This window comes from Garra rufa, chromosome 11 (assembly GCF_049309525.1).
Source record: "Garra rufa chromosome 11, GarRuf1.0, whole genome shotgun sequence".
Lineage (NCBI taxonomy): Eukaryota > Metazoa > Chordata > Actinopteri > Cypriniformes > Cyprinidae > Garra > Garra rufa.
The window spans coordinates 14,134,632-14,151,204 of record NC_133371.1 but is presented as its reverse complement, the minus strand read 5'-3'; the positions used below and the strand labels follow the sequence as shown (position 1 = coordinate 14,151,204).

Genomic DNA, 16,573 nt, shown 5'->3' with positions numbered 1-16,573 from the left:
GCCCTCAGAATGAGGCTGCTGCTATAAGAGGATTTTATGAAAGCAAGCACAGGAACTTTTTTTCCCCCCTCCATAAACCACAGGTTAGTTGGGGGTATTTACTGAACAGACAGAATAAACTCCAAATTCTAAACTAGTTCTTAAATCATGTTTTTGGTGTTATTATGCATGATTTATGATATTATATGCTATTATTTATGTTATTTTTATCATAGCCCAATAATAAAAATGTATAAGATTAGTTAATTACACAGATAAACATTTAACATTTAATCAAAACACAAGGCTTAAATCAGAATTCCACGATGGAGAGAAATAATCATGAAAATGTGCATATAAAATTTACTTAATTTTTTTTTTTTTTTTATTTATTTAAGTATGGAAATAAGTAAAATCTACTTAACTAAATTAAGTAAAATTAGCGAAGAAAATAAGTAAATTTAACATGTACAGTTAGAGTTTGAGGAGTAATTTCTACTTTTTTTTTTTTTTGTGTGTACCCTGCAGTCCTCAAATACAATTCACTTAACCACGGTTAGTAAACGTCACTCAAACATCATAGCACTAAAAAACATATTTACTTACGAACATGTACGTAAGCAAGTAGACGGCTCATTATTGTTTATAAAGTTATACGTTGACTCAAAGTAGTTACTAACCAAATGAACACACAGACCTCAATACTTGGCATATACACAATGACGGTAACAATCAGTGAATAGTTTTTGAGTAAGAATGGGTCATTTTGAGTAGAAAATAATCTCTAGATGTTACAAAACAGCGAGATACTTAACCTAACAACAAAAGCAACCACAAAAACAGTGTAAATCCATCTTGAAAACAACAAAAAAACTTAACCTTAATTATTATTCATGCACAAGTGCATGATGGGAACAACGGGATCATGACTTTGATATTTACTTAAACAATCTAAAAATAAATTTATTCTAAAAATAACAAACAATTCCAAGTAAAATATACATATGAGTTCAACTGTTAAATTCTACAAGCTTAAATTGAGTACTAATATTGAATTTACTCTTTTTTTTTTTATTATTCTTGCCTGAACTAAATTAATGTAGAAATTACATTAAATTACCATTTCTGTATTATTTACTTCACCACAAAATCATTTTTATCAGCGTGGGGAAAGTAACATACAGTAACAGTAAATTAAAATGTAAAAGTATATTTTAAAATACTGTCAAACCAAAAATTATTCAGACACCAGATATAATTTTTATTTATTTATTTTTTACTAGTGGGTGCAGGACACTATAGTGCATTTATGTGAGTTTAGCAAAATAAAGTAAACTGTGACATATTATACCCCAAAATTCTTCATACAGTGGACTAGCAGTAAAATTTGGGACCGAAATTTTGATTTGACACTTTGACCTGACCATGTTTTTTTACATACCTTTCTATTAAAGTTATCTGCCATTATCAAAATAAATTTGTTCTGACACAGTTTAACATATTTTATCACCATCTTTTACCAACTATAGCGAATAAACTGTGATGTGAGAAATGTTGAAGATGTCTGAATAAATTTGGGTTTGACTGTAGATGGAAAGTGCAAAAAAACATTATTTTAATATTAGTAATTAGATTTTTTATGGATTAATTTCTTATTACAGTAGGTAGACATTAAAAGATCATGAAACATCCTATGACAGCAGCAGTGGTTCCCAACATGTTCCAAATTAAGTGCAATGTAAAAAGCAGATGTTTTGCTGTACAAGGGTGGGATATGAGCGACCTGTGTGAAACCCGCCAATACTTAGCGCTAGAACATAAGGGACTTTGTATTTATATCTGGCTCACCAACATCACACTTCATAGAGCCAGATCAGAAGGATGAAAAAAAAATCAAAGTGAAAAAATCAAGTCATCATCAACAGCTGCCTTGGAGTTGAGGGGACTGTTTGTATTCACCACCTTCGAGGGAAATTCAGTTTTTGTAAAGGACTAGTCAACACAAGGCCTTCCCATGTGCCCTAGTGGCTAAAAACTCACTGTCATGGCCTGGGTTTAACTCTAGGTCAGGTAATGTGATTTTGTCATTTAATGAGTTAAAGTTCTGTTGCTAACATTATATTTTATATCAACCATATTTGCTTTTAGGAAATGCACTCCTGCATAGGTTTCCTATCCTATACCAGTCGTCCAGTCTGGTCCCATGGTCCTTACCACTAGGCCATATAGGAATTTCTAATTCTAGAATTAGCTCAGCAATGGTGTAGTTGCATAGGACCTTGTGGATCAACAGTAGTGGAAGCTTCAGATCAGAAGGTTGTGTATTCAAATGTCATCGGGGCCTTCCATGCTCGGCCAACCTGCTTGCGAGGTCACATGGTGCATAATTTCTACCTGTTTACTCTGTTGCTCCAAAGCTGTAAACAGTATGTAAAAAATAAAGGCCTTTTGCATGAACAACCCGACTAAGGCCACATTTACATTACATGGTTCAAGTAATCCCATTCCGATTTTTTCCTCCCAGGTGGTAGATCAGATACGTCTCACAAATGTATAAGCAAAAAAAAAGCACATGGATTCTGCTATTCTGAGATTGGATTTAGGCCTCATTCACATGTGGAAATCAATCTGATATAAATTGGAATATGTGCATTTGTCTGTGCCAAAGGTCGGATATTCCCGTTAACGCAAGTTGTCAGGCATTGAAAAACGATTGGGGAGAATGACGTCAACTCAGATGGACGCTTTCCTGGGAAGTGTTGCCAAGTCTACTTCTACATTGTTAAATCCTCCCTCTTTCCCCCAGAATATGATTTCGATGGAAGGAAGAATCATGGAAAAAATGTGATTGAGTTGGTTTTGGCCATCAAGACCTGCAGTGTAAATGCGGTCTAATACCTTAATAAATCAACACGCTTTAGTTTGAGGTTTTGAGAGTTTTTTTATTTCCCTTTTATAAGGCTGATGGATCCCTGCATATATATATTTATATACAATATATATATACAAGAACTTGCTATATTGGAGCGCTACACCAAGAAGGGGAGAAGGTAACATCATAAACAACACTGACAGGTAATCAAAGAAAGAGTGGAAATGAGGAAACGTCTAACAGCACAACTGGATGACTCTGAATGACAAGGGAAGGGTGTCGATCGCAACCAAGAACCTGACCTAATAACTTAAACCTAAAAAAAAGAAAAAGAAAAACTGAAATGAAAGAAAGAAACAGAAAAAAAACAACACAGATTTCACCCACAGTGTATTTTAAATAGGTTTAGTGGACAACCATTTACCATAAATATTTTTAAGGAACCAAGATATATAAAAAAGTGATTTATCAACAACAACAAAACATTGTTAGTCTCTCTTTTTAAATGTATTCTTTCTTTTCATTCTCTTCTTGATTCTTTTTTTCCCTCTCCAAGGCTAACTTCTCCACTTGCCTTGTTTCACAAAGGAAAAATGATCAAAGCCCAAAAGATACAAGTTAGTATAAAACTAACAAATGATTGGAACACCACAATCAAAGCATCACAAAACGAACCCACAGACACACAACAGCAAAACACATTGTCATTATCTTCATCCAAGAAACTGATTCAGTATGAGTCTTCTTCAGTTCTCCTTTGTGGTTCTACTTCAGAACTTTATCAGCACTAGTAATGATCATCATAACCATCAGAATAACTTCACAGTGTGGTAGAAAGTGAGGTGAGAGCAGGAGAGCTTTGTAGCCATTCACATCAGGAGAATTCAAACAAGATTATAATAAACAGAATTAGGAAACCTAATAGTTCATAGATAGTATACAAAAATTGCCACATTTAGGTGCTTGTCTTTCCCATCACACTGCTCTGGGAAGGCAATGATTGGCAAGAAATGGGTCTAGATGGTCCAATGTATTGTTCAGATGAGATAGTATGGCCATATGCTGACATAAGTGACCTGACATGGTGTTTTCTCATCAGGGAAAGCGGATTGTAGCCAACAGAATAATGTGTGACCGGCAAGTTTTTCCTTCAAAGCATTTAGGTTCGTTGCCGCAACGCCCGCCTCTTCCTGTTGTAGTAGTGGTGTAGACCAGTCTGTCTGGAGTAGTTCATCATGTAGTTTTGTTTACGGGTGCTGTGAAGAAGAAAGCAAACAGAGGTTTAACGATATGAGTAAAGAGTTCTCGTGTGCAATTGCTATTCTAATTCATAACTAGGCTTCTTTAAGAATTCACATAGTACTAAATCCACAAACTACAGAATCAAATCGATCGTTCACTCATAACCTCAAACACTGTCATCATTTCATTTTATTGTCTTTTAGAGCTACTGCATCTTAATCGTTTCATAGAATGACAAAGACAACAATCCAGTTTAGGTTTTGAGTGAAGACATCTATAGTAGTGCTTGAGGTTGGAGCTTGAGGAAAGACTGAAAGATGGAAACAGAATCAAGAGACCAAACACAGTGAGAGGTTTGTGAGGAGGACAGACAGACAGTGTCAAAAAAATGTGGAAAAAAATCTGAGAGTCGCTATTGCTTAGCCTGTCATTGCCTCTTCTGTCCGTCAGGTTGGGACCAATGAGCCAGGAACGCAGCCAGGACAGGAAGGGGCGTCTGCAAAGCATGAAGGGACAGGAGGGTGGGAGATGGTGCTGTGATGAGGGTGAAGGACCGGTGAAAGGGATCTGTGCTTATCTGTGAGTCTTTGGACTAGTGGAGATACAGCCACGACACACAAAGTTAGCAATGGCTTATGGACAAATATAATCACAATTAAGGGACCTGGGACGGGTGAACTGACTCTTCAGGGGCTCTTTACTAAGCATGCACATACATGTAATGTTTAAATCAAATGTATTGGGCATTTCAATATTATTTAAGGGTTTTGTCAACATCATAATACACTTTAAAACAACTTATTTAATCACATATTTTAAAAACCCAGTTCATTTTGTTAAGCAGCACTTTTTAGGTTAGCATACAAAACATTTTTTTACACTGCAGGTTTTATATGTAAGCCATTTTCTTCATTAAGCCATTTCTTTATAAAGATGGCACAATACACTTTTCATTCATTTCACCCCTCCACAACAGGACTCATGAATTGTGGGAACTGTTCACTCTGTTCAACATATCTACATCAATGTCACTATTTTGTCCTCAGATGTTTGAGTCGTGCCCAGAATGGTTCACTCTCAGTAGCCATTTTTTCTAGGGACATCTGCTTGCTAATGCAAATATCTAATCAGCCAGTCATGACTCCTTTAAACCACACATTGCTATAACCATTACAGTGGAATTATAGTGTATTTCAGTGGTGCACACTGTCCCTACATCTCATTCCAACAGAGCATGTACTAGATCAGCAGAAGTGGATCATGAATATAGTGCATCCGGAAAGTATTCACAGCGCTTCAGTTTTTCAACATTTTGTTTTGATACAGCTTTATTCCAAAATTTATTAAAATGATTTTTTCCCAAATTCTACAAACAATACCCCATAATGACAAACAAAAAAATCACATGTACATAAGTATTCACAGCTATTGGCATGACACTCAAAATTGAGCTCAGGTGCATCCTGTTTCCACTGATCATCCTTGGGATGTTTCTAGAACTTGACTGGAGTCCACCTGTGATAAATATAGTTGATTGGACACGATTTGGAAAGCCACACATCTGTCTATGTAAGGTCCCACAGTTAACAGTGCATGTTAGAGCACAACTCAAGCCATGAAGTCCAAGGAATTGTCTGAAGACCTCAGAGACAGGATGGTATTGAGGCACAGATCTGGGGAAGGGTACAAAAAAGTTTTTGAAGCATTGAAGGTCCCAACGAGCACAGTGGCCTCCATAATCTGTAAATAGAAGAAATTGAAAGAAGAAGAAGAAACTGCAGGATTCTCCCTAGAGCGGGCCACTCTGCCAAACTGAGCGATCGGGAGATAAGGGCCTTAGTTAGGGTGGTGACCAAGAACCCAATGCTCACTTTGAAAGAGCTCCAATGTTTCTCTGTGGAGAAGAACAACTATCTCTGCAGCACTGCACCAATCAGGCCTGTATGGTAGAGTGGCCAGACGGAAGCCACTCCTCAGTAAAAGACACATGACAGCCCACCTGGAGTATGCACCTGAAGGACTCTCCAACCATGAGAAACAAAATTATCTGGTCTGACGAAACAAAGATTGAACTTTTTGGCCTGAATGCCAAGCATCATGTCTGGAGGAAACCAGGTACCGCTCATCACCTTTCAGTAGCAGGAACTGGGAGACTAATCAGGATCGAGGGAAAGATGAATTCAGCAATGTACAGAGACATCCTTGATATAAACCTGCTCCAGAGCGCTCTGGACCTTAGACTGGGGCAACGGTTCATCTTTCAACAGGACAACGACCCTAAGCACACAGCCAAGATAATAAAGGAGTGGCTACAGGACAACTCTGTGAATGTCCTTAAATGGCCCAGCCAGAGCCCAGACTCAAACCCAATTAAACTTCTCTGGAGAGATCTGAAAATGGCTGTGCATAGACGCTTCCCATTCAACCAGATGGAGCTTGAGAGGTACTGCAAAGAAGAATGGAAGAAACTGCCCAAAAGTAGGTGTGCCAAGCTTGTAGCATCATACTCAAAAAGACTTGAGGCTGTAATTGTTGCGTAATTGGGGCAGCTGTGGCCTAATGTTTAGAAAGTCGGACTTGTAACGGCAGGAATTGTAGGTGGGGGGAGTGAATATACAGCGCTCTCTCCACCCTCAATACCACGACTGAGGTGAGTCCTTTGAGCAAGGCACTGAACCACCAACTGCTTCCTGGGTGCCACAGCAATAGCAATGTGGCTACCCACTGCTGTGTGTACACTTGGATGGGTTAAATGCAGAGCACAAATTCTGGGTATGGGTCACCATACTTGGCCACACGTCACGTCCTTTCCTTTCAAAGGTGCTTCAAAAAAGTATTGAGCAAAGGCTGTGAATACTTACTGTACAAACAAACGATTTCAAACAAACTTTTTTCATGTTGTCATTATGGGGTACTGTTTGTAGAATTTTGAGGAAAATAATGAATTTAATCAGTTTTGGAATAAGGCTGTAACATAACAAAATGTGGAAAAAGTAAAGTGCTGTGAATACTTTCTGGATTAACTGTATGTAGCTGATCTGCAGCAACTGCATGTCCATGCTATCATGTCCACATAGACAAGAATCTACAGAATCTACAGTTTCCAAGATCAAGCTGAATCCATGTCATGAGAATCCATGACTATTCTGGGGGTAAAGAGTGTCTGACCCAGAATTAGAAATGTACACCTAATAAAGTGACCAGTGAGTGTATGTTGAGTCTTTCATTTCACTGCTACACTATTTTGCTTTTGACTTGAGTACACCCTTTGGCATACATTGTTGTGTGTAAAGAGTACAGTATATTTGTTTCTGACACTCCAGCTGTATATGGGATGGGTATATATTTATGAGTTATTACTGTCACATTCTCCAGTGACCTGGATGACTGATTTGTCTCTGCCCATAATATTTTCAAGCACACGATTAATCACTGTATAAAACCAAAAATTAAATGAAATGTTAGATCTGTCTTGGGTGACATTAACATTCAACTGTCTAAAGGAAAGAGTGTTTTAATTAGATGGGTTAGATACAGAGGAAAACAACAATGGAAACAACACAGTTTTACATACACACAATACCGTGCAAAAACAACATTTGGAAAATTAATGTTTGGAAATATTTCCGACTGGCACACTAAAGCAAAACGTATAATCTTAAAATAAAAATGTTGACTTTTGCAAAGTACTGTATATTGGCATACTGTTTTAACTTGTGCCGTTAGTTTCAGTGCTTCTTTGAAATGTGGTCATACATTTTTAAAAGCTGTCAAATATTCTTCAAGATGACAATGTAATGCTAACAGTCAATTAATGTATTGTGATGCATTTGCAATATTAATTGATTTACCTAAATTATAATGAACTTTAGTAAACTTTTTCATGTGCTGTTTTCTTTATTTTTTCCACCTGTATGGGGTGATGTGGTCTATAGTGATGTACAAGAAAGGTTCAATGAGGGAAGACCAAAGGCAGGGAACACTGGTGCATTCTGGGAACAGCAAAGCACTTACCTGACACTACAGCCATGCCATAGGGAGCAGAATACAGAAGAGAGGAAAGGTTATAAGATGCAGGACAGGGCTGTTGCTAGCTTGCACAAAGGTCTGGGGGTGGCAGAACCCTGACCTGCGCCAGCAGGACCAGAGCAACAGAGCAACAAAGGGAATGCAGTGCCAACAGAGTTTAATGTTGGGAGTGAAAACAGCGGGGGCCAAAGATGAACATACATTTAGGTGGAGGTAAGGAAAGGGAGAGGTTATTGCAGAGCAGCAGAGGATGGTGAAGGCAGACGGGTGAGTGCAGTGAATATGTGGAGGGCAGTGATGAGAGAGAGAAAGAGAGAGCGCAGTGTGAGGACCAGAATTTGAGTGAGAGGGATGGGGACTGAGATATGTGTGTGTGTAGGATGGGAACAGGGAGTGTTTAAGGCCTATCGGCAATGCAGCACTATGTAGAAACTATGGTATTAATAATGAGTGTACTTCATTATAAACCTAATAGGATAATTTACTGGCAAATCTTAGCACGTTTTGTACAGGACTCATCTTGTGTTATCTAAGTCATTGAAAGATTTTACTGATGTCTGAGTGAAGGAGAAATGATTGTCATAGTTAAAGACTTTTAGGTTTAATGTCTGCAGGCAGGAGTACTCACAGAATGACTTCCACATGGTCCAGTGCCCATTGATCATGCCCTGCGCCCTCATGGCGTGGCTGCCACCATCGTAACTGTACCCCTCTTACACGAGCCTCACTACAACAGAAGAAGAGCATGTAACTACTCATAGCATGTAAGTATAATGACAATGGTTATCAGCAATAAAATGAAGCACATGAGTGAGACTTGTTTTTCCCCAGAGGAACACAGGTGTGGGTTATGAGCCAGAACCAAAACCAGTGGACAAACCAATCCCCAGAGACCCAAAACTAGTCCAGAAAAAAAACATTATTGGAAGGATCCACTGCATGTGATGAAGCTCTGGTTCATGCTCTAACCAGATTGAGAGACAAAACAGTTTCTCTTACAGTATATTCTGAGTATCAGTATATCTAGCAGGTCATTGGTGGCAGGAACAAAATTCATGAATGAAGTACCTCACAACTAGACCGACTTTCCTCTTTCTTACAATTACAATTACCGTTTTTACAGTCTCTGGGACACATTTCTAAAAACTTAGGTCACTCTTCACACAGTGTGCATAACAGAATCTATGTGGCTAAAATGTGAATCATTTATCATTGCTTTGGCACAAATTCAGTGGAATTAATCTTTCATATTACTTGAGTTCTTTTCTCACTCAGACACCTACAGGCCAGTCTGCATGCTTATTTACAGTTAGGAAAAAAAAAATTATCCCCTACTGATGTTTGCCCACTGACAATGAAATGATCAGTCTATAATTTTAATGGTAGGTTTAACAACAACAACAACAACAACAACAACAACAACAACAACAACAAAATTCAGAAAAATGCATTTCAAAAAAGATATAAATTGATTTGCATTTTAATAAGTAAAATAAGTATTTGATCCTCTATCAATCAGCAAAATTTTTGGCTCCTAGGTGTCTTTTATATAGGTAACAAGCTGAGATTATGAGCACTCTCTTAAAGGGAGAAGCAATCAATCAATCAGATTCCAAACTCTCCATCATGGTCAAGACCAAAGCACTGTCTATTGATGTCAGGGACAAGATTGTAGACCTACACAAGGCTGGAATAGGCTACAAGACCATCGCCAAGCAGCTTGGTGAGAAGGTGATAACAATTGGTGCGATTATTCACAAATGGAGAAAAAAAAAAAAAACACTGTCAATCTCCCTTAGTCTGGGGCTCCATCCAAGGTCTCACCTTGTGGAGTTTCAATGATCATGAGAACGGTGAGGAATCAGCCCAGAACTACACTACATCTTGTCAATGATCTCAAGGCAGCTCATGTTCACCAAGAAAACAATTGGTAACACACTACGCCATAGAAGTCTGAAATCCTGCAGTGCCCTTAAGGTCCCATGGCTCAAGTCAAGTCAAGTCAAGTCAAGTCACCTTTATTTATATAGCGCTTTTAACAATACAGATTGTGTCAAAGCAACTGCACAGTATTTAAACAGCACAATAGTGTGTAGTAACGCATTATTGTAAATAATCCATTTTCAGTTAAAGGCAGTTCATCAATGAATTCAGTGATATCATCATCCAGTTCAGTTCAAATAGTATACGATATTGCTGGAAAGTGAACTCAAGAAAGCACATGTACAGACCCGTCTGAAGTTTGTCAATGAACATCTGAATGATTCATAAGAAAACTGGGTGAAAGTGCTTTGGTCAGATGAGACCAACATCGAGCTCTTTGACATCAACTCAACTCGCCGTGTTTGAAGGAGGAAGAATGCTGCCAATGACCCCAAGAACACCATCCTCACCGTCAAGCATGGAAACATTATGCTTTGTGGGTGTTTTTCTGCTAAGGGGACCGGACAACTGCACCGTATCAAAGGGGCGATGGATGGGGCCATGTACCAATAAATATTGGGTGAGAACCCCCTTCCCTCAGCCAGAGCATTGAAAATGTCTCGTGGATGGGTATTCCAGCATGACAATGACTCAAAACACAGGGCCAAGGCAACGAAGGAGTGGCTCAAGAAGAAGCACATTAAAGTCCTGAAGTGGCCTAGCCAGTCTCCAGACCTTAATCCCATAGAAAATCTGTGGAGGGACCTGAAGGTTTGAGTTGCCAAACATCAGCCTTGAAACTGTAATGATTTGTGACTGACAACAAGAGTTTTGGCACCAAGTACTAAGTCATGTTTTGTGAAGGAGTCAAATACTTATGTCACTCATTAAAATGCAAATCAATTCATAACTTTTTTGAAATGCTTTTTTGTTGTTATTCTGTCTCTCACTGTTCAAATATACCTACCATTAAAATTATAGAATGATAATTTCTTTGTCAGTGGGCAAACATACACAATCAGCAGGGGATTAAATAACTTTTTCCTCACTGTACCTGGCCATGTAGCAGACATAGGAGAGAAGGCCCAAATACACTTCATTTTACATGTTCTAGCATCAAATGAGTGTGCAAAACCTTCTAAGTTATACTCTATTGATCGTTAATGTGGATGGATGCATCCAGTGCATGCACACTATCTAGTGGAACTTTAGTTTTTGAGTGTTCAACTCGATACGATACTCATACAATGTGCTGTTTTCTGCATGGACATAAAAATCTGGCTGTGCACGGACATTGCACAGTTGATGACAAAAAAGACTTAACACTGTCAGCAAGCTGGAGTGAAGGGTATAGTGATATGACAGATCTTCACTTGCATACTTCTACACCCAACAGAAACAAAATGGACCACATTCTCTTCATATCCATTCAAATGCTAAAGTGGAAATCCCTCCTTTTGAAGAAGGTATAAAATGTGTTCAGAAAAAGAGTTATCTTATACCGAAAGTGAATTACTACAAGTTTGGGAGGTGTTCTGAGTTTAGGGAGTGTGTTATTTGTAACATTCATGGAATTCATGTAATGCACATTTGCAGACTCACAGTGGGATGTTGTAGGACACCCTCTGGGCTTTGATGAAATCTTTTGGCTGGTGTTGAGCAATGACATGCCAAGTAACTCCGTTATTGACGCTGTACTGGAGAAGCACGGCCCGGTCCACTGTATCCGCCTGATCCAGTGCAGTATTACAGCTGTCTGTTTGTGACATACTGCCTATCTGCAGCACGAACATGATTTTACTAGAGATGAGAGAAGAGAGAGATGGGAGATGTTGAGAGGATGGTGACTGATTGTATAAATGACTAATGAGCAAGAAAACAAATGGAAATCTTGAAAAATTTTCTTGTTATACCTAGCACGGGTCAGATCCAGAGGTCTAGTGATGGCTTGTCTCATCTTGCAGCCATTAAAATATAGCGAGTCTCCATGAGCGTGAGGAGACAGCTGACCACATCCGCTGCCCACCCCACCACCCTGAATCAAACTCCAGCTCTCCTGAGACACCGAACCAGACTCAAAGTTATCCTTTATAGAGCTGGGCAGTTCACTGCTAGATAAAGAGCAGTCATCACCTAAGAAAGACAAAACCTGTTTCTGTTTGTTCTGCTGTACTATAAACTTCATGGAATCACAGATTTACAGAAAATTATGCCCACCATGATGGCCTTCATCACAGATGCAGATGGGTCCACTGGTACAGTACCCATGACCGCTGCAGAGTCCAGGACATGCTTCCCCAATGTACACATGATCCACGCCCCAACTGTAGCGCTCGCCAGGGGCTTCATGCTGGATCCAGCGAAACTGTGTAGCACTGAAGACACGAAGGAAAGTCAGATATTTATAGACATGTGCATTAATGACTGAAAACCTGAGACTGTAAATAATACTTTTGACTTATGGATTAGTCCTTTGAATAACTAACTACCTTCACACATTCTAATGATAATGCAATCTGTTAAAAAAACATTCAAGGGATCGTTTATAGGGATGCTATGAACCATACCCAGATGACACATGGTCAGGCAGCTGAATGGTGACTCTGGTCCAGGCTGAACTGTTAACAGGACTGTAGATAGTAGACTCGTGGAACTGGAAAGGTGAGCAGCCTACGTTGTTGACAGAAGAAGGGAGACAGGCAGACTGGACTAACTGCCATACGTCTGACCTGTGGAAGAAACAAATTTCATTACTATACAACATATTATCACGTCATTTGTTTTCTACTCCACTTTTCTCATAAGCTAATTGTCATTAAAGGAGAAGTTTACTTCCAGAACAAAAATTTACAGATAATGTACTCACCCCCTTTTCATCCAAGATGTTCATGCCTTTCTTTCTTGTCGTAATGAAATTGTTTTTAGAGAAAACATTTCATGATTTTTCTGCATGTAGTGGACTTCTATGGTGCTTCTATGCTTCTATAGTTTGAACTTCCAAAATGCAGTTTAAATGCATTACATTTTAAGTTACATTTTATATACTTTTTAACCTCAAATGCTTGTCCTGTCTCTCTCTGCGATGTGCAGGAGTAGTCTGTGCATCTCTGGTTCAAAACAGTTAGAGTAGGTCAAAAAACTCCCATCTAATTTTCTCCCTTAACTTCAAACATCATTTCAAAATCACCCTACACTCGCTGCAGAAGTACAGACCAAAGAAGATAAAACACCCTTTACAAAATAGGTAAAACTGTGATGTAGGACGATTTTGAAGTTGAGGGAGAAAATAAGATACAAGTTTGACATGAACATCTTAGATGACAAGGGGGTGAGTACATTTTCTGTGAATTTTTGTTCTGGAAGTGAACTTCTCCTTTAACACTAGTTTTTGACAACAGATCAGGGTGTCCAATCCTGCACCTTTAGGGCATTGTCCTATAGAATTCAACTCCAACTGTAAATAAACACACCTAAACCAAGTTCTTCAGGATTACTAGAATCTTCAAGGTAGTTGTGTTGGAATAAGTTGAAGATAAACTCTGCAGGACCAGGATTAGACACCAATGCAATAGATAAAAGGAGGAGAAAGTGCATTCAGACAATCTTACAAAAATTTAAATAACGATGGCTGCAAACTGGAGCTGTACAACTACCAGAATGCCATATGCTTGAAGGGAAAGCAGGCTATACACGCACATCTGTCATCTGTACTGACCTGGCATCCTTCCTGTATTGTAAAAGCACTGAATGATGATCATCACATCGGTCTGCCTCACAGCCAACCACAATCTAAAGTGGACAAAGACAAGAGTCACTGTATACGTGTGTTTATGTGTGAAAACTGAATGATCTCAAATATCTTGTTCTCAAACCTTGAACTGTAAGATGTATCCAGGCTGAACAATGAGTTCACGGGTTGCCAGGATGTTGTGCGACCCATCTTGGTTCTTGTTAGGCCAATACAAGTGAAACGATGGGTTTCCGCAGAAGCCGGCCGTACGGACAGCATTGGGATAGAAGCTCCAACTCTCTTCATGAGAAACACCCTCTGGGGGAAGGAGAACATTAGTGTAGCTCTATAATATGGATCATATATGGTTCAGGATATCGGAATGCCACTGATAATTGTGGAATAACATATGACTCACCATCATCAAAGGTGTCCAGTAGGGTGCTGGGGTTGATGTCAGACCCTCCCACGAGAATGTTGTCTAAAGCCCACTGAGCACGCTCCGCACTCGACCTGGCCAGGCCTGACAACAATGAAAATGGCTGCCACCATCGCAGGCGGGTGGCATTGGTCAGCGCTCTCTCTGGCAACACAATGTAATCTCTCCTCACAGATACATATTTCAGATAGTCCATCTCATGGAGCAACGTCCAAGACACACCTTACAGAGAGATGTAGTCAAAGCAAACTCAATCAATTTATATTGACTTCAATTTATATGACTTCTTCATGACAGAAAAGATGAGAATGATTTTGCATTTGTGTTATTATCAAAGAAACATACCTCCATCAGTAGAATAATCTAATAGCACTCCCTCTTTCCGACAGGTTGGACGATGGCACAGAGTAACATTCTCCTCACTGCCGATTTTAGCCCAGTACTCCACAAATCTGGAACGGCAGCACAGGCACATGCTTTTATTAACAGAAAACACTTAGTCTTATGTACAGTTCTTTTTTAGAACTGATTTCTTCGGTTTTTAAAAAAGGGCAGCATTAAGAAGTGCATTTAATTAGTTTGATAAAGGCTTAGAATATGCAATGGAAGAAACAAAACAATGCAATATCCTGTTTCTTTCCTTGTAATACTGTAATACAGCAATGTATTAAAATGTTAAAATTAGAAAGTGAAAATGTTCCTGCCTTCCCTGCTGAAAAAACCAGCATATGCTGGTTTTTTCAGCAGGGTTACCAAAAACAAATATGTTTGTTAAATGTTCTGGGAAGTAAATACTGTTAGCTGGGTAGTTAGGACTAAACAGTTGAGGCGTTCAGCTACATCATGCTAACATCAACAATCTCTTGTTGACCTTCAGAAGACCTTCAGAACAAATGCCTTTGATGTCTGTGAAACTGTGAAGGCTTTGACAAAAGAGTGTGTTATGTGTGCGGCGGAACTTAGTGTAGTTACTTTGCCCCACGCAAGTCCAGATCGCTAGTGACCGCCTGTCTGGCTTCTGCACCATTGAAGTACAGTGCCGTTCCCTCCACCAGCACCCTACAGTCGGTACAGGGGTATCCACCTTCCAACATCTGCCACTGCGGCCCACGGGCCCCATCCCAGTCAAATCTCTCCTTCAGTGACGCCTGCTAGGGACACAATGAAAGCATGATGTTTGCTGTGCTCACGTGTGCTTTCACATGTCTGATGTCTCACACTGGGTTCTGGTTTACCTTCAACGTGGTGCTGGCATAGCAGTTGGACCCAGTGAAGCCTGGGTCACATAGGCAGTGCTGGTCCAGACAGTCTCCATGGCCTCCACAGTGGTTTTCACAAGCAGGTCCAATGTAGAAATTCTCCACCGCCCACTGCGTATCTGAATGCTTCTGGTAGAAGCGGAAGCGCACCGTTCTATAGACAACACCAGAATATCCATTACTCACATGAACATATCAGATAACTCTTGTCCCTGCACCATGTAAAAATGATTTTGATTTTTCTAAGCAAATAAGATGCACTGCACTTCATGTCTAAAATGTTGTTCATTTTGTTGAATACTGAAAGTTAATTGGGACATTTTGTTTTAACAATTTATACTACTGAATATATTTCTAATAATTATTTTTAATATACAATGCTGCTCAAAAGTTTGGGATCAATAAGCTTTTTAATGCTTTTTAAAGGAGCCTTTTTCCTCATCAAGGCTGGGTTAATTCGATTAAAAATACAGACAAAACTGTAATGGTAATGCAATTTAAAATAGTGGTTTTCTATTTTAATATACTTTAAAATATAATTTATTCCTGTGACGCAAAGCTTAATTTTCAGCATCATAACTCCAGTATTCAGTGTCACATGATCCTTCAGAATTCATTATAATATGCTGATTTATTATCAGTGTTGGAAACAGTTGTGTTGCTTAATATTTTTTTGGAACCTGTGATACTTTTTTCAGAATTCTTTGATTAAAAAAAAGAACAGCAAACTTTTGTAACAATAAACACCTCCTTCAAAGTTTGGGGTCAGTCATTTTTTTTCTTTCTCTCTTTGAAAGAAATGAATAATTTTATTCGGCAAGGATGTGTTAAATTGATAAAAAGTGATAGTAAAGACTTATGTTGTTAGAAAAGATTTTTATTTTGAATAAATGCTGTTTTTACTTTTTATTCATCAAAGAATCCTGAAAAAAGTATCACATGTTCCAAAACATATTAAGCAGCACAACTGTTTCCAACATTGATAATGAAAAGTAATAAATCAGTATATTAGAATGATTTCTGAAGGATCATGTGACACTGAAAAATAAGTAATGGTTGATGAAAATTCAGCTTTGCATTACAGGAATAAATTATATTTT

At 38.8% G+C, this 16,573-nt stretch overlaps 1 protein-coding gene across 1 annotated transcript in view; it reads right to left on the bottom strand.

Annotated features, from left to right (window-relative positions):
* Window positions 1-2,908: 2,908 nt before the first annotated feature.
* Window positions 2,909-16,573, bottom strand: part of reln (reelin) — a 99,425-nt gene continuing 85,760 nt past the window's right edge. Inside the window, exons 53-65 of the mRNA XM_073850128.1 lie at window positions 15,450-15,627; window positions 15,187-15,365; window positions 14,560-14,666; window positions 14,194-14,436; window positions 13,918-14,093; window positions 13,761-13,834; window positions 12,613-12,774; window positions 12,263-12,420; window positions 11,959-12,178; window positions 11,648-11,845; window positions 8,751-8,849; window positions 4,528-4,589; window positions 2,909-4,107 (exon numbers count right to left, since the gene is read on the bottom strand). Coding sequence (XP_073706229.1) covers window positions 4,085-4,107; window positions 4,528-4,589; window positions 8,751-8,849; window positions 11,648-11,845; window positions 11,959-12,178; window positions 12,263-12,420; window positions 12,613-12,774; window positions 13,761-13,834; window positions 13,918-14,093; window positions 14,194-14,436; window positions 14,560-14,666; window positions 15,187-15,365; window positions 15,450-15,627 — 1,879 coding nt within the window. The 3' untranslated portion in view covers window positions 2,909-4,084. The remainder of the gene's footprint in view (window positions 4,108-4,527; window positions 4,590-8,750; window positions 8,850-11,647; window positions 11,846-11,958; window positions 12,179-12,262; window positions 12,421-12,612; window positions 12,775-13,760; window positions 13,835-13,917; window positions 14,094-14,193; window positions 14,437-14,559; window positions 14,667-15,186; window positions 15,366-15,449; window positions 15,628-16,573) is intronic.